Source organism: Cicer arietinum, chromosome 5, assembly GCF_000331145.2.
Source record: "Cicer arietinum cultivar CDC Frontier isolate Library 1 chromosome 5, Cicar.CDCFrontier_v2.0, whole genome shotgun sequence".
Lineage (NCBI taxonomy): Eukaryota > Viridiplantae > Streptophyta > Magnoliopsida > Fabales > Fabaceae > Cicer > Cicer arietinum.
Window position 1 is genome coordinate 79,019,245 of NC_021164.2, and position 23,621 is coordinate 79,042,865.

Below are 23,621 nucleotides of genomic sequence, written 5' to 3' on the forward strand. Positions count from 1 at the left end.
GCGCCTCTGTTACTGATGATAATGTAATTTAAAGAAGGGAGAAAGGTAGAGAGAGAGAGAGAGAGAGAGAGAGAGAGAATGAGTGGTGGAGAAGAAGAAGAGGAGACAACACTTGAGTTCACTCCAACCTGGGTAGTGGCTGGCGTTTGCACTGTGATAGTTGCCATTTCCCTCGTCGCTGAGCGTTTGCTTCACTATGGTGGAAAGTTTCTGAAACGCAAGGATCAAAAGCCACTCTACGAGGCTCTCCAGAAGATCAAAGAAGGTAATAAGCAACTACTTTCTTTTCTTTATAATTAAATTGAATTGAATGTTTGTGTTACTTATTATTATATACTGGCAGAGTTGATGCTTCTGGGTTTTATTTCACTTCTTCTGACGGTTTCACAAAACAGCCTCACCAAAATATGCGTTCCTCCCAGTGTATTGCGCCACATGCTTCCTTGTACCCTGAAAGAGAAAGAGAAAGCGAATCAAGTATCACATTATTCTGCTTTCTCCTTTCCTGGACTTGCTAGGCGCATTCTCGCCAATGAAGAAGATGAACATCCTAAAACCCCTTTCTGTGCTCGCAAGGTTTCTTTTCTTCCCTTTCATATTACTATAGTAACTAAATCTACATCCTATAATATACTATTAACATTCCTTTTCAGAATAAGGTTCCTTTATTATCTCTGGAAGCTTTGCATCACCTCCACATCTTTATTTTTGTACTCGCCGTCGTCCACGTCACCTTTTCAGTTCTCACTGTTGTTTTTGGAAGCGCAAGAGTCAGTCCCTATTTCTTTCTATTCATTCATTAATAAACTCTTGTCTGTTCATCATTATATAGATCTGTTATCATTATTGTATATAGATACGTCAGTGGAAGCACTGGGAAGATTCTATTGCAAAGCAGAACTATGATACTCACCAAGGTAACTAACTTCCATACACTCCTTCATAATCATGCTTTATGTTTGTATGAACCGTCAATACAATTTTTCAAATCATCTTTCTCATTTTTACTCTTTCTCTTTATTGCAGTTCTCAAACCAAAATTGACTCATGTTGGACAGCATGAATTTATCAAGGGTCGCTTTTCGGGTTTCGGCAAAGACTCTACTTTAATCGGTTGGTTGGTAAGTTCATTCATGCTCTTCAAAACTCCCCTTCCTTCTCTTTATGTCAACATATATACATGAATACATATTCTACATATTGGGATTAACAATATCCTTAGTGTATACTGCACATCAAATTATTAATTTTACAAAGGCTAATCTAAGTTAGTGTCTATGTATGCCATGTTTTTCTTTAACTTTTCTTTTTTTATTTTATTTCTCCTAATCCCTTATACTTCTTTCAGCAATCCTTTTTCAAGCAGTTTTATGGTTCTGTGACAAAGTCAGATTATGTGACATTAAGACTTGGTTTCATTATGGTAAGGTTCTATTGTGCCATATTTATTGTCAAATAATCTCTTAGTTGGTCATTATCCAGTGGCTCCAAATAAAGGAGTCATAATAATATCCTTTTCTTTGGTATATTTCTTTGTCGTAGACCCACTGTAAAACAAACCAAAAGTTTAATTTTCACAAGTACATGATTCGTGCCCTTGAAGATGATTTTAGGCAAGTTGTTGGTATAAGGTAAGTGATTCCATAGAATAACTTTGTCAAAAGTAATTGCTGTTTCTATGCATATCACACTCACACATATTCATCAGTTTAGGTGCCAAGAAAACTTTATTTTTGTTCATTGCATAAAGTTATTGATTTTTGTAATAGCAATTCTCATTCTATTTTCACTGTTGCAGTTGGTATCTTTGGCTCTTTGTGGTCATCTTCTTGTTGCTAAATATCAATGGTATGCTTTGGAATATACAGCTATGCTTCATGTTAATATATACATTGCATGTCATCAATGTTTTCATAATTTTTCACGTCGCCATTTAATTGGCTCTTACATAGGTGACCTGGCACTTCTGTGAAGTGACGAAACTGGCATGTTTCTTCTTTTATCATTATCTGATCTACAATGGCCAATGCTATTGTACTCGTATACCATGTATTCTTATTTGCAGATGTAGTAATTGTATTGATCTTTGTGTCTGTTGATGAAGTTAATTTAAAGAACACTTTTCTGCTATGATAAAGTAAGAGGAGCTTAAGAATTTTTGTGATTTGGTGATGAGTTTCAAGCATGATGGGGATTAGTGACCAATTTACTTTTGTGTCCAAGGACTAGCTGAACTAATCTCTTCTTTTGGTTTTGCTTGTTATCTAAGAACATTACTTTGAATGTCGCAATTAAGATGTCTGCTTTACTCTTCCAGGTTGGCATACATATTTCTGGATTGCTTTTGTTCCTCTTATTGTAAGTACCATAGTAAAACACTTCCCATTTTTCTTGTTCATTTCCATGGCCACACATTTAGTTTACTCAGCTTCCAAATCCCTCATGTCTTAATTTTGTTAAGGGATAGGAAAAATTGAACAATGTTGCATGAAGTTTGTTAATCAACTCAAACAAGTATACTGTTCAAAAGTGAAACTAAACTTTTGGTTCTATTAAACCAATGTCTTACCTTGCTTTTCTGCTACATTGTTACTAGGAAGTTAGTCTCATGGAAAAATCTGGTATAGTAGTATATTATCCTATCTTATACTTGGTAAAGTTAAGCAAGAAAAGTTACCCTCCACTCCATTAGTTTATAACATCTGATTAAGAATGACATCTGTTTTTATTATATATTGGATTTTTTTTTTGTAGCTTTATTCAATTATTATTATTATTGATTATAGAAGAGTCATGTTTGTCTATGCGTATAATTTTTTCATGCAAACTGATATGTTAACAGGCCTTATATTCAGAATATCCTGTTTATTTCATTTTTGTCCTTTCTTATATTCAGAATATCCTTTCTATATTTCTTTCTCGCCACTGCACCTTGTATCTCCAGCTTTATTTGTTTCATAGTTTCTTGTTTGCATTCTTTCAGCTTTTACTTGCTGTGGGAACTAAGCTGGGGCATGTAATAACCCAATTAGCTCATGAAGTGGCTGAAAAGCATGCAGCCATAGAAGGTGACTTGGTTGTACAACCATCGGATGAACACTTTTGGTTTCATCGGCCCCGCGTTGTTCTCTTCTTGATTCACTTTATCCTTTTTCAAAATGCTTTTGAGATAGCATTTTTTTTCTGGATATGGGTAAGCTAATTCTTTTGAAGCATAACTTGTGATGTTGTCTCCCAACCATGTTGCTTATTCTTCTTTTCATTTTCATAAGGGCATACTGTGGGGTTGATAGAAGTTTTGACTTAGTTGTGTAATGTTGATTATAATCTATCAGCTTGTATTCTCAGGTTACATATGGATTTGACTCCTGTATAATGGGGCACATTCGGTACATTGTTCCAAGGCTCGTAATTGGGTGATTACAACACTTCTCTTTTCTTTTGTTCATTTATGAACTCTTTATATGCTCGCACATTCTGAAATCTCAAGTTCGATTTGTTTTCTTCATTTTCCCTTATTTTTGTCCCTCTATATTGGGGTTATAGGGTATTTATTCAGGTACTGTGTAGCTACAGCACCCTACCACTGTATGCACTTGTTACACAGGTACCTTTGCATATTCAAACTGAAACCCATATTATCTTTTTGAATTTAAATTCTGCCATTTTTGTGTTAACTTTCACTATTTTCACATTTTAGATGGGAACTCACTTTAAGAGGGTAATATTTAATGAGCATGTGCAAGACGGCCTTGTTGGTTGGGCACAAAAGGTAAAAAAGAAGAAAGTGGTAAAAGCTGATGGCCAAGGAAGTTCTCATGAGGGTTCTAGTACAGGAGTTCAGCTTGGATCAGTTTTCCAGAAGAGGGCATCGGCACATGAGACCAATAATGGCCAAGGAAGTTCTCATGAGGGTTCTAGTACAGGAATTCAGTTTGGGTCAGCTTTCCAGAAAAGGGCATCTGCATCAGAAGACAATACTCCTCCTATCACCAAAACTGATGGATCCAACTGAGTCTGGTTGTCCAGGTTATGGTAATAAGATGAAGCCAATAGGTGGGAGCTGTGCTCTGTAGGCTTGTCTTTTTTGTGAAGTTGTATAACATATTGCAGTTTCTCTTTATCTTATTTTCCATGCCAGCGTGGTGGTGAGGCATTACTGTAGGCATGGGATGAAAGATGTATATATAGGCTCAAGATTCTAAGATCTGCTAGCACACCTACTTAATAGTTACTGCAACATGTCTTCTGGTTTTTGCTGTGTGCTTCGCCTAATACTTTCCCAGTCACCGTGACTCTACTCAGAATTGGAAAAGCGTTTTCAATTTTTTGTCTGATAAAGTACAAGACAAATTGGAGGGATGGGATTGGGAAGCTTCCTTCCTGTTTGTTTGCACTTTTGCTTCACATCCATGTGTGTTAGCCTAAGCATAACGACGTTATAACGTAACTAAATGGATATTTACTTTTTGAAAACATTTTACATTGTGATTCCTTAAAATGTGTTAATTTTAATCGTTAATAAAAAATAAAATATTTTTTCACATGGACAGTCTTCATTCCAATAGTTCACTTAAAGTGTCTCATAATTTTATTAACAAGTTAAAATAAATATATTTAAAATAAATAAAAATTATAGTGAAAACAGAAAAAATATTCTAAAATCTTTATTTAGATTTTGAAATTTACGTTCACTTGAAATTGTTGATGGAAAATTAATTAAGTGAATAATTGTGGTAAAGGGAAAATGTCACGATCCAAAAATTAGACGCTGTGACCGGCGCACAACTTATACTCTTAATTTGACAAATTTATTAACTACTTAATAACTAAACGACTAATTAGTTCTCAATAATCATTTCAAAAAAAGAATATATAATTTTTCTCAAAATTTCGATAGATTCAACATTTTTAAATTTATAAAATCTCTGTTTACATCAGTCAATTTATATTTCAAAGAGCATAATCTAATTGTTTAATATATTTCCTAAAAAGACTTTCTAGACTCCAATAGCTGCATGATACATTACGACTCAACAAAATTTGCAAAAGAAAATAGTAATCGATCAACAAAACAAATATGATTAAGACTTGAATTTACTAACATTTTGTTACTTAGCTGCTTGTGAATCTGAAGAAAAAAAAAATAAACAACATAAAGGAGTAAGTTACAAAGGTTTAGTGAGGAGTTAACAATCACCATCAATTAGAAGGAAAACACACACAAAAAACACGAATAATTGTTTTGTAATCTTGTGAGAGTTATCATAAACAATGATATTTCAAATATAGATAATTCTCAAGTAAAGTATACACATATAAAATCAATAAACTTATAATTTAGTCGTTCAGATAGAAATATTAAAAAAATCCAATTAGCGAAGCGAAATTAAAATGAACAACCTTAAAATCATCATAGACAATCAAACAAGAAAAAATACAAATTCTTAAGAATCAAAAGGTAGATTCATCTCATTGATAACCCTTTCCTGTTAAGGGTGACAATTCCCTTAGGGGTGGCTCTATTTAACGAATAACCCTCTCATCTCAATCCCGCAATGCATCATCCCATGGCAAGGAGGGACTTCATCTAACGGACAACTCTCCCTAATCACAACAAGGTAATTAGGTGCACCTAACGCCGTTAACGATATCATAATTATAACAATGATTTTCGAAACATGTATTTAAAAATCATCTCTCATTTTCATTGAAATTCATGAAAAACATATTCAACCGTATAACAATTCAATATTTAAATACTTTATAACTCATAAATAAATCCAATTATTAACATATTATGTAACAAATACCATAAAAATAATTAAGGATGAAATCGAGAAGAAAAAAAAATCAAAGAATGTGTTTCTCAAATTTTCAATAAATACTTTAATATAGAAGACAAGTAAAATAATAATTATAGCATTATTAAAATATATGACGAGGTCTACTTATGTTTGTTCTCCAACAACTCCCAGAGTAGTCGACAAAACCTCAGCTGAAAAACTAAGTATAAAAAGTATTTGCAATTTTTCTAAAGTTTAGCTAATTATAAGAAAACATAAAAATCATTTAAATCTACTCTAAGCACATAATAAGATTTTTAAACAAAACTACATTTTGTTTAGAGATTCATATTAACAATAGAGTTATGTATTTACCTCAAAGAGTCTCAATAAATGAGTACCCTTATACTTCCTCAGAGCACAAACCCTACTCTAAAATCCTACTCAAGAACATTTGTAGAAGTATGAAAAATTGTAGTCTTGAGGATGTTAAATTCTTTTTAAGGAAATGTAAGGTGGAAAAAAATAAGGTGAATAGAAATGAAATAGAAAGAAAGTAAACCAGAGTTGGATAGCTATTTATTTATTATTAATATATATTTATTTTATTTTAAAAAAAACTGTGCACCACATAAAATAAAATAATAGATAAATTAAGAATAATATATATTTTCATAAATAATGAAAAAAAATGTTTTGGTATTTTCAAAAAATAAATAAATTAAGTGTTAGCTCTTGAAGTGAAAACGAAATTAGAAAACAACATCTATCTATGTTTTATCCTAGTTAGTAGAGTTAGCTATATGAACTAAATGATACTATAATATTTTGTCATATACATATCTATATCTAATTTATTTATGTTTAACTCTCTCTTAATAGATTTTTAGGTTATTAATTTGTTTTTAGCAATTTAATTACTCTTCATTTGATTTACTCATTACAACAAAATTTATATATCTCTATAAATTCGAATCATCTAACTTGAATGTTCACCATATATTTTATGATAGATGATATCTTAACTCTCAAATATTATCATTCATAATTGTATTTTTTTTAATCTTCACATCAAATACAATATTTTTATATCTTCTACACTTATTTTATTTTTGTATTGTTCTGACCATTCATTATTTCATATAACATAACGTTGGTGTTACAACATAATATTTATTTTTCTATTTTTTATCTTTGTTTTTTATACGTAAGAGTTTCTTAGACAAATCACAAAAATAAAAATACATAAATTTGTCTTTTAATTATCTTTATTTAACTAAAAGCCTTTTTATGAAATTTTTATAAGAATGACATTAACGTTTCTTGTAATTTGAACATGATATAAAAAAGGGACTCTTTTTGTTTTTTTCTAGTAGATATATATAAGAATTTTTTGTACAATAATAATAACTAGTTATTTTATTTTTCAATTATTGTAAAATTAGCACACACAAAATCGTTGCATTGTCACAAGAAAGGAGAACGAAAAAAAAAAGGAGCGAGAGCGTAGGCGGAGGGAGGTAGCCTGCGAAAGGCAGAAAACCCTAATGCGACTGCAAGACAAAGAATCACAGTGACCGATTCGGATTCCAATTTCAACTCCCAAATCTCAATTCCAATCAATCGAGAAGAAGAAGAAGTAACAACATGACGATCCATTCTGTATTGATACAGAAGCTACTGAGCACCAATGCCCACATTGGCCGTCAAGTTGCAACTCATCATTTCAAAGAATACACTTACGGCTTCCGCAACAAAATGGCCATTATCGATTCCGACAAGACCTTAATTTGCATGCGCAGTGCCTTCAACTTCATTTCTTCTCTCGCGCGTCAAAATGGACGCTTCATGTTCATCAACACCAACCCTCTCTTCGATGAAATCTTCGAACTTATGTCCAAAAAAGTCGGTTGTTACAGTCCTTCTTCCAACGTTCTTTGGCGCACTGGTGGGTTCCTCACCAACAGTTACAGCCCTAAGAAGTTTCGTTCTCGCAACAAGAGGCTTTGTTTCGGTCCCACTCAGCCACCTGATTGCATCGTCATTGTCGACACTGAGAGTAAATCTTCTGTCATCAACGAAGCTTTCAAACTTAACATTCCAATTGTCGCTCTTGTCGATTCTGCAATGCCCATCCATACTTTCAATCGCATTGCTTATCCCATTCCCGTTAATCCTTCTGTTCAATTTGTTTATTTGTTTTGTAATTTGATTACCAAAACACTGCTTCTTGAGAAGAACAAGTTGCAGCTTTCTAATCCCAAAATTGATGACAGGTATCCTCCTACCTTGCCTATTTTCGTTCTCTCTTTTTTATTCATTTTACTGTTTTGGCTTTATCACTTCTTTTAAATGATTCTGTTATTATATGTAAAAGAGATGAAGCTACCAAAGTTGAAGATAACAAGAAAAAGAATAATTTGGCTAAGGTTGGCATCACTGTTATCCCCTACGATAGTTTAGCACCCTTGCCAGAAGGTAAACCATAATTTGACATTTTCTGCCTTTTGTTTTCTATACGGCCATCTTTATTGCCTTAATTAGAACTGAGCAATTTCACATTGAAAGCAGATATAGAAGAAACTAAGAAGCTTTTGGATAAGCTTGTTGTTTTGAAGGTCAATCATGCCTCTGGAAGAAATATGGGTTTTGAAAACCCCAAGTAAGCATTCATATGACTCCTCAAATTCATTGTTTAACTAAATTGTAACTGTAATGCATATGTTATTTTAGGTCTGTTTTGCATGACAGTGTTGGCTTTAGTTCAGCAGTTTATTTTTTATATAGAATTTCCCCATTTTGAGGGACACATCCACGTTGACTGTAAATGGTTCCTTCTGTTGTGTACCGGACCATGCCTTTCCCTTTTATTCACCCATTTTCTTTTCTTCCTCCTGTTTGGCTGCTGCTGTTTTCCCCTTTCTTTATTTTCTTTTTATACAAACAAACATCAATAAAAATAATTTTTCTCACTAGTGGATGGGGTTGTCTATATCGATCAACTCAAACGATGGAATTATGTGAAAAATATTAGAGAGGTTTGCTGAAACTAGATAGGTTGTACTTTCTACTTGAAAAATGTTAAGGTCATTTTTTGCACCCGTGTTTGCTCATGCTCACTATCCATGGATTATTCTAAATGTCATGTTTGAAGAATTTACACCGATTAAACTTATCTGCTTTCATGTAGGTCTGCAATAGATATTTGTGATGGAAAGACATTTCTAGACTTGATCATTAACCAGATTGAGGTCAGATGTTTTTACATAATATATCAGTTATGATACTCATGCATTACAATATCATTTTCCTCTGCAAGTCATTGGTTTATTCCTTCGGGGCTACTAGTCTGCTACAAATTTTTATGAGTAGTCTAGATTGTTTACGTTTCTTATACAGTGTCTGCAACTCATTTTCCGTTCACATATTGTTGCCATTGGCTATTTTTCTGGTTTTGATTATTTTACTGTTGCAATTGTTTGTAGACCCTCAACTCCAAGTATGAGTGCCAAGTTCCATTGCTTATTTTTAACAAAGATGACACTCACGATAGTACTTTAAAGGTGAAATGCCATTTCATTTTCCATATTTGATTGTATGACCTTGGCTTTTATTGAAGTCTTCAGCTTCATCATCTTTCATAGGTTTTGGAGAAGTATTCAGAGTCAAGCATTGATGTGCGCACTTTTAAGCAGGTTCGCATCTGTTCCATATTTTGGAATTTGGATGAATTGATATTGATGTCTGATTTCTCATGATCATTACATTATACTCTATATAGGGTGAAGATCCAAAGTTAGCCTTATCAAGTGAACATAGCAGCAAGGGGGAAGTGTATGTCATCTTTCAAACATCTGTTTCTTAAACTGAATAATAGATGTTCATATGCACATTTATAGAGTAAGAGATCTTAAGTTTTAGCGCTCAATGTTCGCAATTATTTGGGACATTTTAAGAATATTTAGATTACTATTACCTTCGTATGGCCTAGCTGTTAACAGTAGTAATTTAGATCCATACGCCAATCTTTAACAAGTCAGAGAAGCTACTATATTTTTACTTCATCTTTTTTTTTTTGTATTGTTGAAGGGCATACGAGTTTTCTTCAATCAATGTTTTTATATTGGGAAAAATAGATAAAATTAACCTGCAAATAGTTTTAACCTATGAATTAGGTCTAGGTGCACATTATGTAAGAATATCTTTAAATTTCCTTTATTTCCTTTAATTAGTCGTGAAACCATTATATATTCACATTTACCACTTCAAAATTGTTGTTAACCCCTCTAACATGGATTTTCTAGAAGCACATCATAGGTGGCCAGATTAGTGTTGTTTACTGGATTGTTATCAAACATTCACTTTACTCCTTCCATCTAACAATGAGTGTCAATTAGAAGAAAGAGAAAAGTCATTTTTATCAAACTCCATTTTAACTATTGGTGTATTTTTCACCATCATTAATGCAAAGTATAATATTGCTTTGAAAATTGTGCATGATATTTATTGAGACAATTTTTGTTGTTGTTATTAAAATGACACTCATTGTTAGATGGAGGAAGTAATGAGAAAGTCTTCATAATACTTTGAAGTACCCAAAGTTTTTTACTTTAACTTAAGCAAAGTATTAACAGTAAATGTTTAATGCCTGTAAATTAGATATGTCAAAATAATAAATATTCAGCAATTGAATTACAAACTAGAAAATACGTACTAGTCAAAAGTTTCATTTTGGTCCTTTAAGTTACAAATGCTATAAACTTTAGTCTCATAAGTTTTTTACAAATGTAAGACACTTTGATCCTTTTTGTCTGTTTTTCGTTTGAGCCTGTCAAATGTTTCCTACGTTGGCATTATGTTATGGCGATTAGCTTCCTGACTCAGCAAGAAGAACAAGAAAGAAGCATAGGAAACATTTGACAAACTCAAACGAAAAACAGACAAAAAGGATCAAAGCGTCTTACATTTGTAAAAAACTTATGAGACTAAAGGGACCAAAATTGAACGAAAAACTTAAGGAACCAAAATGAAATCTAAAAATAACTTAAGGGACCAAAGAGAAATGAAGAAACTAAACAGACCAATGTGAAATATAAAAATAATAACATGAGGGACAAATAGTGTAATTTAGCCATGAATAACCACCTGACTGCATTTATATTTCAAGGTATTGAATTAGTTTCTTCATGACATGCAAATTGCTTGCATGATACTGTCATTTTAAACTAACCTGCTAATTGTATATGTGTGAAGGCATACATTTGACGATGGTGATATTTTCCGTTCACTAATGATAGGTGGAACCCTTGATTTATTATTGTCTCAGGTATGGGCTTTTATGCAGCTGAGCACACTTCATATCACTCGTTTTTCCTGCTCGTTTAAACTTTTAAGCATGATCTCTAAGACACTTGAATTGTATTACATGACAGTAAAAACACAAGCTATAATTAAACAGGCTCATAAATGTACAAATTTGGGATGTGCTCACCTTTGTTTGTGCATTTCTTACTATGTTCTTCATATTATTTTTTAGGGAAAAGAATATATCCTTGTGATGAAGTCAGACAATGTGGCTACAATCGTTGATCCAAGTACCCTTCTAATACTTTAAATCATGAACTATAATATCGTTTGAGGTTGCAAGTTCACAACTTCCTAACCGAGCATTGAGACTCATTTTTTGGTTTTTGTCAACCTTGACTACATTTTGTAGGTATACTAAATCATTTGATGACAAATGCTATTGATTATTGCATGGAGGTAAACAAAACAAAATTATTTTCATCTATCATGTTCATGTGTATACCACTGCACTTCACTTTTTCAAGGCATCTGAGGTTCCTGATTTGTTTTTTTTTCTTTTTTCAGGTGACACCAAGCCATACATTTAATGTGATATTAACTCCAATGAATTTTAAGGTATTATTTTCTTTTGCTTGACTTTTCCCTCCTCATTCAGTGTCCTTAATATTTGTTCTGGGACTTGTAACTGCTGATGCTAAATCAAATGCTCTTTACTATTTGTGCTATACAAGTCTATATCTGAGTTTTAAAATCAGAAAATCAAAATGCTAAACTGGAAAAGAAACATGCAATAAATAAAGATTTTTTAAACTTGAAAGTTAAGGGCCCATGTAATTTCTATTTTTATCTGTAACTACAAAAATATGTCACCTTGTTCTCAGTTTGTTTCCTATTTCCTAAGTTTTGCATAAGAAACAGTAAATCAACTTATTTGGTTTTTACTGTTTCCTCCGCCAATCCTTGAAATTAGAATCCAGTTGACTCAAGTAACTCAAGTTGGCAGTTTTGTAATAAAAAAATTAAAACCTGAAATGGAAACAAATCAAAGAGGCCCTTAAATTTTTATTTTCATTCAATAACCTATATGGCTAAACATGTTTTTTGGTTGTTTGTTGTGAGCTCTGTTGCACGCGTAGTGGTTTAGGTCCTGAATTGGGACCTACTAGTTCTTGTCAAATGCTTATTTGGTAATGGGGTGATTTTGTTGCTAGTAAACTTGAACATTGTGAGTTAACTGTTATATGTTTTGTAATCTACGCAGCTTCAAGAGATTGCTCGAAATCAAGATAAACATGTAAGACTTTTTTATTTTCACAACTTACATATATTTGGGGTATTTTGTATCTTTTTATGTAATAATTTTAGAAGTTTTATATTAGGCTGCCAACAAGACTTGTGAGAATATTTAAAAATTTAAGTTTACCTTTTTATTTTTGTTTATTTTCCTGTTTTGTGTATTGCAGTTGAAGGACAAATTCAAACTCATCGATACAACAAACATGTGAGTGAAATGCTGGTTTTTGTTTAATTTCTTACCTGAGTTTGCCAGATGTGTTAAATTTAATGTATTTATAGGTGGGTGAGTTTAAGAGCCATTAAGAGACTAATTGATTCTAACAAACTAAAGCTCAAGAAGCCCTCAAGTTTGAAGGTACAATTCCTACTTAGTTCAGTATTCTACTGTTAACTTAGTGACAATGAATTGAAAGGGTTATTATTCCCAGGAGAATGACTATGATCAAACTCTTCTGCAAGAAACAGATACCGGACCTGCAGTACAGGTATATTCATTATTTTTTATGCTTCTCTCTGGTGGCTTTGTGTTTGTTCTTTTACTTTTATTTATGTTTTAGTTAGGTATAGAATAAGATCACTGCTTTAATTTTGAGACATAGTATTTATTAGTAATTGCAGCCCTAAATGTTAGACTAGTTAATCTAGTTTTGTATATGAAATTTAAATTACAACTGTTTAGAATTAGATATTTTTTTCTTAATACAAGATTATTCTCATTGTATCATATGATTTTTTCTGCTTCAATTATTTCATATTTAATGAGTGTATTAACGCCATTGGGTAAACATAAGAAAAGACCCCAAACAATTTAGAAAATCATTAGAGGGGGTTAAGAGATGGACAATATTTTAAATGCAATTTGCATCGGGAATTAGCCAATTAGGAGAGTTTTTGTTATTTAGAATCTTATTAGAACTAAATTTGTTTGTGGTCCCTTTAAGATACTAGTACTTTTTGTTTGTCTATGTAAATTAATTTCTCCCGAAAACGGTCTCTATAGTAAATTTGTTTTTCAGTTAAGTCATCATTGTTGTGTATTACTAGAAACTAAAACAATGAGGACCAGAAATATAAGACAACAAAAAAAGTATATAGAAACAAATTTTATACTACTTTTTATAGATGTTAGTATACTAGTTGTTATATTAATATTTTCTCCTTCACCAAAGATTTAAACCTCGGTCTTTTAACTCCTTCAACCCTTAGCTCAAACTAGTTGAGCTAGCCATAACATTTCATGTTTTTTTACAAGCTTAACTAAAATAAATATTGAGTAATGTCATTAATCAAAATGTCATTTTTATCCTAGAGAGAAAAAATGAGTTAAGATAAACTATTGTTGGTATTACAGAAGCTTGTTTTGGTTAAATATGAAGTTCCTAATTGGGGTTTTTAATATGTTATCAACTTTTTTGTATTCCAGTTCTTTGAGAGTGTAATTGGTGTCTCAATACCTGAATCTCGCTTTCTTCCCTTGGATGCAACATCGGATTTACTGCTTCTACAGGTAGCGGACCTAATATACATGTAAAATCTGTTACTGTAAAATATATGTTGCTGTACACGACTGACCTCCCCTCATTCCAATTATGCAATCTTGCAGTCAGACCTATACACTCTTAGAGAAGGTGCTTTAACTCGTAATCCAGCTAGAACCAACCCTTTAAATCCTGTGATTGATTTTGGACCCGAATTTGAAAAGGTGAAAATTTTCTGATTTCATGTCTTACCTATTCCATGTTATTCCCTTTCTTATGAATTGTATATGGTATTATATTCCATTATCAGATTGGTGACTTTGAAGGTCGGTTCAGATCCATTCCAAGTATCACGGGGTTGGATAGTTTGATTGTGAGAGGTGATGTGTGGTTTGGAGCTAATATTACTTTAAAGGTATGATATAGGTTCCTTTTCCTGTTAGTCATGTGCCATGTGGAATAGTTGCTCTGAATTCCCTTTAGTTATCTGGAGCATCTGGACTACACTCTGAATATCAGGGAAAGCTTTGTCTACACGAGCTTGACTTTTATTTTTATTATTTTTACTTTTGTACTTCCGAAAATAAAATATATGATGGTAACATGTTAGCATGCCTCATCTCCCCCCTCCCTTCTTTTTTTCATTCGCAAGTGAAATGTATGGTGTGTCACAGGGGATTTTTGTTTGCTATTAGATTTTGATCTAGCTACGTTTGGAATGCAAGTTCAACACTAAAAGATTGAGAAAAGAATCTAAAGTCAAAAAAATGTATTGTTTGATATGTCAAAAACTCCAAACTGTAACACAATATCGAATCTGATTCGAAGACCTAAGTGGGTCCAAGCATGGTCTAAGGTCTTGTTGGCAAGAATTACTTGCACAAGTGGAAACCTTAAATCTACCTTTTCTGTCATAGGGATTTGTTGAAAGGCTTATGAGTTTTCATTATTTGCATTACCTGACTCTTTACACTCACTTGCTATCAGGGACACGTGACTATTGTTGCAAAACCTGGCTTGAAATTGGAAATTCCAGATGGAGTGGTAATTGAGAATAAGGTACAATTCTAATTTCATTATGAGCTTTTGGATTTCTTTTTAACGTAACTTCTCCTTTCCATGATTTTATACCCTTGATTGTTTATTGGGTGGTGGTTCCTGGGTGAGATGTGTTGAAAACACTTGTTTCATTTGAAACTGGTATACAATGTATCTTTGGTATCATGTTTCGTGATCAAAACATGGGAAATGTCATTGGAATCACAGACATCTGATGGAGAATGGCAGCATTAAAAATTTATCCATTCTCTGGTCCTCTTTGTGGGGGAAGGGGTCTTGCATGAGTCGGTGTGTGGCAGATGCTCAGCTTACTATTTCCATCTAACCAGAAGATTGGGGTTGGAGCTGTCTACTTGAATAATCACAGGAAACTGAAAATTGGAAGCAGAGTCCTTAGTTGTGAGATATCTCATGTAGAATTCCAACTATCTCAAACTCAGTCAACTCCTTTTGCCACCCCCACATACACACACTGTTGGAATCAATAATTTATCACACCGATTCTGAATTTATTCAACACATCCAACAACCACATACTGACAGAAAAATCAAAATGTAATCTTATAACTTTGATACAACGTACACCCTGTTTATACTATTAATACCAATAACTGCCACTTATTAAGAAGGATAAATGTCAATGTTATTCTATGAGATCAAGCCTTCCTTTTATTTATTTATCTACCAACACCTCCAAGTACAGAAGCAACCTTATCTTCATGGTTGAAATGCTGAAGCATGTCATTGTTTGTCATTATTTGACTTGATTCCATCAATTCAGCCCCATTAATTCTCTTTTCTTTTCATCTATCATCATTTTCTCCAAAATTCCTCAACTTTTTTTAGGACATCTATCCAGTGGCCCAAATTGTTGGTTACGTTGAAAATATTATCCTTCTCTCTTCCTAACAAACTATTTGTATGGTGGATGTTGTGGGCCCCTATTCCTAAACTATGAATTTGATGTGTTGCTTGCAGCAGAGCTTGTATCCATGGACCGTGGAAGTTCTGCCATTTTTAAGATTCAAGTATGTGCCCTGGTCATGGATCCTGGGTTGGGTCACCCTAATTCCCAAAAAATCTTGACCAGCCAAACTCCATGCTCTCATGGACAAACTTTGGCGTCTAGAACTATTCAGAAACTGTCCCTCTAACTGTGCATTGCACTGGCAGAGGAATGGCCTTTCAAATTTTTCTCTAAACATACCTGTCTGAGGAAGGGCCGTGCTTCTCCAAGACTTCCATTCTTAATTCTCCTTGTCAAATTGTTAAACAAATTCCTCATGCAACCCATCTCCTTCAATGCTGTAAGTTGCTTTTCAGGAGCTAGAATTTCTGACCTCAGTTGTTAAAGAGCACAGACTACCTTAAGCATGTGAATTTTGAGCAGGCTTAATTTCAATGGACAGAATCTGGTTATAAAACTAACACATCTCTGTATTTTTTACTGAAATTTGCTGTTACTGAAGCGCTAAGATGGGACGACAATTGAGCTGTAGGCTATTCAAGGTGCCTCGCTCTCTGAAAACCTTGCTGGATTTCTGGATTACCTCTCTCCAGCACCTGTCCTTCCCATCTTTTGCCTTATTCATAACAATTTCAGCGATCTTCCCTGTGGTCCTGTTGTTGCAGTTGGAAATTCTACAAATTCCATCCCCTTGTTAGCCTCATTTTTCTCAATATTATCCTAAAACTCTGGTTTCTTCTCTGCACATACTCGTTGATGGAATACATCAATGCAATCAGAGAACACGAGTTCAACTACACTAGTGGAACATACTTGATTCAGTGTATTGTTAACAAGAACGACTGAGCTGACAAATATTAAATAAGTGGATGATGCTTCTGAGAGCAAAGTAGGTATCCATGAAATGAATGCCTTTTGGCATGCTGAATGATTCCTTGACATTCTTTGGCTAATAAGCATCATTGGAAGCCTTTATTTTTCAAGCATGAATGACTATTTCAGCCTTTAATTTTCTTACAATCACTTTTTTGTTGACATTACAGGAGATCAATGACCCTGCAGATATCCTAGGATGAATGGTTCATGGAAGCTGATGGTATATGTTTTTAACAAATATGTGAATTTCGGAAGCTTTGATGTGCAATACAATTTATATTCGTCACATTAGCAGCCTGCCATCAATTAGACTTTTTATTTACTCAGATCCAAAAGGTTGCAGAAGCAAATAATATTCGGCACATTTTTTTCAAGTGTCATGATAGCGATTAAATAATTATGTCTACCCATTTATTTGAGCATATAGCTTTGGCTTTTAGAGTAAGTAAGGCTTGACCTCTGAGATAAGGAATATAAAAGCATTAGTTTTGCTGATTTTTCGCCCTGATACCAGAGATTCACACTGATTTACTGTACCAAAGAGTTGGAGTGGAGCAGACTTTTTTTTTCTTAGTTAATTGAATGCGTGCATATTTGTCATTGGCTTAGATGCACTACTAATATAATTCTAAAGCTTGAATTTATCATTTCGATTGTATTTGAAACTATAAGAACAGGAAGAGAAAGAATTTATGCTTAATTATGTTGCTGTTTCTTGTAAATATAAGGTATTTTACTGTTAGTTTCTGTATTTTTTTGCCCCATAATTTCTCAAACCATTAATTTTTGTCTTTAACTAATTGATTTGTTTTGTTTCAAAAAGTTGATGTGGCAAATTTTAGTGAGTTGTCATCAACCTTATTTCTGTTTTTTAGTCTCGTTATGTTTTCCCGATTCATCTTCTAAACTCAACTCGTAATGTTAAAAAAAACATAAAAAACTAACCCCAAGCACTTATCTTTCATGTTCAATTTTTCTCAATACCCCACGCCTGCAATAGTTTAAACCAACCACACATCTTTCTTGTTTCATTTTTTTTTATGAAATTAGCATTGGTGAGAAATAATGCTATAGAGTAGTAAACAAAGTTGTTTCTGAGGTTGTGAATTAAGGCTACAAAGTATACAAAGTTGTTTCTGATGTTGTGAATTAAGACCTGTGTTCGAAATTTGGTTGTGATGTGGAGCTCTCCGAAGAGTTAACATGATGTTATGAAGGGGTTATTATGGAGATCGTGTTGGTCTAAGTTGATGGACCCTATAAAACACTTGGAAGTTGACCCTGATTTTCTTGGCCCACCCACACCCAATTCAAATTTTCTTTTTAAAAGTTGATAAAGATTGTTCAACCAACACACCGTTGGAGCCGGTGGTTATGATGCAACAATTTGTTTGAAAGAAAGGTAAAGAGATAGAGATTGTTCAACCAACACAGCGTTGGAGCCGGTGGTTATGATGCCGAGCACAGTTTGGAGCGACAATGACGAAAAAATAATATTATTTTTCGAGAATCTTGCAGGTAACCTTGGTTATAATTTGGTTTATAATTTGATATATAAAATTTGTGAATTTGGGTCATCTTAAATATTTTGGAGACTTTGTTTTAATCTTAACTTAATTTTAGTTAACGTTGTAGTCATTTATCTATTTTTTTCTTATGATTTGATTATTTATTTTAATTTTAATGTATTATGTTTTAAAATGTCAATAATGTTATGATTTTTTTTTAAAAAATTCATCAAAAATTTAAAACAAACCTCATAAAATTAATTATCATCCTCAATATAATACAATTTTATCAAATTCATAACTTAAATCTTTAAATAAATTTATATTTTTATCTCTAACAACATCAAATAAAGAATGAAAATATGAGTTTATTTGAAGATTTGAGTTATGAATTTGATGAAATTTGTATTATATTGAAGAATATAATTAATTTTACGGGCTTTGTTTGAAAATTTTGATGAATTTTTTGATTTTTTGTAAAAAAAAAGATAATATTATTGATATTTTAAAACATAAAAGATCAAATTGTCACTTACAATTAAAATAAAGGACCAAATCGAAAAAAGAAAAAAAAAAGATAAAGAACTAAACGTTAATTGAATTAAGTTAAGGGACCACAAGTGTTATTTAGTCTAAAAAAAATACAATTTTAATAATTATAAATTTGATAAAATAAATTCTAGTTCATACACACATATCATCTGCATTATGCAATGAGAATTTACACGTACCAATCTACATGATATATGTGATTTGATTAGATTAATTCGTGTAACAAGAAAAAAAAATGCACGTATAACGTGTGATTTTTATATATTAAACTCAAATATAAATCTTGATAACAAAAAATTACAATAATATAGACCACAATATCTATATTAATTAACAGACATATATTATAGTCAAAATTTATCCGATAAATCTATATTAAACCATAATTATCTATAGAATTAATTTGATTTTCACAATTAATAATTATTCGTGTTTTAATTTTGTAATAAATCAATCAAAATACATTAATTTTTCTATATATATTTAGTAATACACTAGTTTTTTTATGTATTTAGTTTCGTCAACTTATAGTAAAACCGACATGTTTGAATTCGAATTTTGTTGGTGGTCAATTTTTTTACAACTAAGTGAATTAAATTATGAATTAAATTATCGTGAATAGATAATATAAATTTAACGAATTAAGTTATTTACTATTTCAAATTTATTATTTACAGTTCAAAAGAGATTTTATATTTTTTATCGGTTTTAATTAACACTTGAATGAATATTCTTATCAGATAAAATTATTTATACAATTATTTTATTATTTTATATTTTTTTTAAATTAGGTCGATATCTGATAAACTAAAATAAATTTAAAAATCATATATCATAAATTGTTTTTATTAATTAAATTTAATGAAAATAAACATATTATTATTCCTGTGGTGATATAAACTATTGAAAAGAAAAAAAAAAAAAGACATTATGTTAAAAATGCATTGAGTAATTTTTAGATGAACTTGTCTAGAGTCAGTTTTATCTATAGACTATCCAACTCGTTAGTTCACTTCAGTTTTATTATATTTTTCTATTAACTTCAGTTTCTATATGTATATATAAAGAAATGATCAGAGTCATAAACCTGTTATTTGAATTCAAGTTTTTTACCTTACATAATGAAAAGTTTGTAAAAATTAGATTATATTTTTCTTTAACTAGTTCTGTCCTATAAGTTTTCTAAGTCTGGAACTTTGATTATCATTACATCTCTTTGTTCCAGAGTTCTAATAGAAATTTGAACTTAACATATTATTCTTTATTATCCAAAAGTGTATAATCTTGATCTTTGTTATACAAGATTATATAATGTCGATGATTCATTATTATTCATGTCTAAGAAGGTTGATATTCAACCATTGCAATATAAATGGTTAAAACAATTTGAAATGGCAATGTTTATGTCGAGATGACTCTAAATTTAACGACAATGTAACTTATCATTACATCTCTTTGTTCCAGAGTTCTAATAGAAATTTGAACTTAACATATTATTCTTTATTATCCAAAAGTGTATAACATATAATCTTGATCTTTATTATACAAGATTATATAATGTCGATGATTCATTATTATTCATGTCTAAGAAGGTTGATATTCAACCATTGCAATATAAATGGTTAAGACAATTTGAAATGGCAATGTTTATGTCGAGATGACTCTAAATTTAAATATGAATTTTTTTCGAGATGGTATGCTAATGGCTTATATTTGAAAAAATGGGATGCTGATATTGTGCCTAAATGACTTGGGATGCCAAATTTTATATGTGAGCCTAAAGAGATCCTAAATTTGATACATTTTGATGATGATGTTGTGCATTGATTACTTTCGATTCAAAATTCGGTATTTTAGCCTAGATAATCTTAAATTTAATAAGTTGGGATAATAATATCGCTTCTCGGATACCTTGGATTCAAAGCTTGTCAAAAAAAAAAAAAGTTTTAGTACTTCAATTTATGAATAATAAACGTCTTATCACCATTGTGTGATGATTCTCTTATAGGTTGAAGACTTTTAGCCCAGAAAAGGAAATCAATATGTTATGGCTGCAAAAATGATAGTTCAAGTAGCTTTGAATAGAGACAACTTCCCAAGATATTAATTAACCTTGATGATTGAGACCTTGAAGACATACATTTAATATATTTATTCTTTTAAAATTCTTGAGTTTAGGATCATTCTATTTGAACTAATATTTTATTCTAATAGTTCTTTTTACCACCTTAGTGACTCACCTTAATATGTTCTATAGATTTATCTATGCTTTATTTAGAAATGTGGTAATGCGATTATCAATTTAACACTGCTTTCATCTCTTACTATGTTATTTGAAATTCGATATACATTTTAACCACTCTGTGAAGTTTCACTGGTTTTCAAGAGTACAAATGTTTGTGTAAGATAGAGGAGAAGTGCAACAGCACATACCAGTCATTATTCCAATTTCCAATCATTATGGCCAGTAACTTTTATATATGTTTAATCATATATGTGAAAGCTCTTTTGAGCTATGTTCATTTTTTCTTCTGTGTTAGTATTGTCCTTGTTCTAAGAGGACTTGTTTGTGCTTCTCTACTTCTAACTACTGCTTCATTGTTCTTCTAGATGTCTATCTTGTAGGAACGGTGATGTTGATCTTTAGAATGGGTCCTACGAGCTCTTTGTCGTTAATCTTGGTAGTGCAAGCTCACTACCGGATCAAAAACCTTCTGATAGATCAAATCTTTTTGGCTTACTCACTTTGAAGGTTAGCTTTTGAGCATTCTTTTTCTTATTTAGTTAACCTTATCAAAGTCAGTAGGATTTAGGAGTGCTCATAAAAAAAACTTATGTCATGTCAATAAGTTATTTTCAACATAAGCTCTCTAGGATAGCGTATGAAAATATATTAGAGGCTCTAATTTAAAACTTATGAAAACAATTTGACTTTATTGTGTTATAGAAATAGCTTACATAAGCACTTATATGATTAACATTTATGCTATAAACATTTAGTTAAGCTGTTTATCCAAACAGGACTTGATATTGCTACTGCCTCTTCAAATATGAAAAAGCTGAATTGAGAGAAAGATGTGCAGAATGTAGATTTATTTTATGGAGAAGTTTAAAAGGGGTTAGATATCCTTTAATTCTCTGAAACATGATTATTATTTTTTTATGATTAGTTGCTATTTAATTTTTATATGTTTTTAGTCCTTACATAAAAATTTAAAATCATGTTCACTTAGTTTGAGGAACTAAAAGCATGCTATTAGTGGTGAGAAGGCTACTTAGTGGTGCAACACTCACTGTTATTAAAAAATGGAGCGGTTAAGTAGTTTGTATTCTTCAACATATTTTGTATAAGAATAATTTGATTGTGTTGAAAAGATAGTAGAGTCAATCCCATAACTGATGGGTTTTCTGTTATCCCCTTTTCAGCTTTCACTGGCTCAAAGATTGTACATATAGTACCTGCAGCAAAAACTAAGTACAGGATTGTTTGTGTGGCTACATATCCTTTGATTTAAATGAAGACTTCAATTCATGTTTTATAAACTCAAGAAGTTATATGGTATTTTGTGGAGGGAAGTAACTTAAGTCTTTGTCTATTCTCACTGTCTTGTAAATTAGATGCAGGTATTATCAAAACTTTTTTCATGAATGGATAAGAACTCGTAAATAAGATTATGCTTTATGTTTGTTAATTAGTATTGATTTTGAAGATGAGCAAGCTATGGTGTTTTCCTATGCTTGATTTATTGCGGGGACTTTTCATTTAGTCTTTTTTTCTTAATGTTAGATTCGAGGCTTAGTATGTCCTGCAAATTTCCTATTTATTTTTAATGTGATTCTCTATAAGCAGTTGCTGTTATGTTGAAGTACTTTTCAATATAATTGTAGATTTTTATGTAATATGGTTGGTGATGAAAATCTTCAATAGATTATGCTTTCAATATATTATGCTATCAAAATCTTCATGTGTTTTCCCCTCAAGTCTCAGGTACGCAATTCATGGCATGATTGCTCGTTTGTTGAAAATTCTATGTCATGAATAGGATGTTTCACACTTATTTTTGTCCTTTTCACCTCACATGTTTCATCTTGTATTTTTAATCATATATAATATAATCTTTAATAAAATAGTTTTTATGTTTGGTATATATTATTAGTCAAAATAAAGATCATACTCAGATTTCCTCCAATACAAAAGTAACTGATTTTAATGATTTCTTGTGATATAAAAAACAGAAGCTCTGTCTGTAAGTACACATCTCTATTTGAAACCAACCAATTCATGATAATGATCCCCGACTTGCTTGTGGAAAACCTTGTCACTAGCATAAGGTGCTTCCGAATATTTACGATGACAATCATTGAATTCTAATTAAATATCACCAAAAAGTTGGTATACCTTCGTTTAAAAAAAACAGTTAGTGATAACTTCCCACATTGTATACTAGGTTCCTTAACTCACGTACCAACACATTTTAAGAAGTGGAAGGGGTTGTCAATTTGGATTGCCTACAGTTAATAATTCTACACATTCACGTAGTTAGCACATCCGTGGCCATTGGACTTCGACTTGATGATCTAGATTTCAATGCGGAGTTTTAATTTTAAAATAAAACTAAAATACCGAGATTGAAATTTGAATCATTTGATCTCGGTCTAACAGCCACAAACACAGTAACTGCATAAATGGATGGATTGGTAACTCTCATGAATGAGATTGCTAGTTGAGTAAAAACATGTGATTTATATATTATGTTCCTTGGTTATGTTCTCTAATTTATATATCATGTTC

The 23,621-nt window shown here is 31.7% G+C and overlaps 2 protein-coding genes across 2 annotated transcripts; both read left to right on the forward strand.

Annotated features, from left to right (window-relative positions):
- LOC101490933 (MLO-like protein 1) lies at positions 1-4,256 on the forward strand. The gene is made up of 13 exons (XM_004500656.4): positions 1-265; positions 344-576; positions 654-770; positions 857-917; positions 1,027-1,121; positions 1,349-1,423; positions 1,543-1,631; positions 1,799-1,848; positions 2,318-2,358; positions 2,984-3,193; positions 3,349-3,416; positions 3,547-3,607; positions 3,701-4,256. The coding sequence occupies exons 1-13, from the start codon at positions 79-81 to the stop codon at positions 4,013-4,015; spliced, it is 1,602 nt and encodes a 533-aa protein (XP_004500713.1). The 5' UTR covers positions 1-78; the 3' UTR covers positions 4,016-4,256.
- A 2,962-nt stretch (positions 4,257-7,218) lies between these two features.
- LOC101490610 (UTP--glucose-1-phosphate uridylyltransferase-like) lies at positions 7,219-17,511 on the forward strand. Its single transcript, XM_004500655.4, has 20 exons — positions 7,219-8,062; positions 8,164-8,264; positions 8,358-8,448; positions 8,977-9,037; positions 9,272-9,349; positions 9,431-9,481; positions 9,568-9,620; positions 11,040-11,112; positions 11,323-11,380; positions 11,503-11,549; positions 11,658-11,708; positions 12,355-12,387; positions 12,557-12,594; positions 12,669-12,744; positions 12,818-12,874; positions 13,813-13,896; positions 13,993-14,091; positions 14,178-14,282; positions 14,855-14,926; positions 16,937-17,511. The coding sequence occupies exons 1-20, from the start codon at positions 7,434-7,436 to the stop codon at positions 16,967-16,969; spliced, it is 1,890 nt and encodes a 629-aa protein (XP_004500712.1). The 5' UTR covers positions 7,219-7,433; the 3' UTR covers positions 16,970-17,511.
- The last annotated feature ends 6,110 nt before the right edge of the window (positions 17,512-23,621 follow it).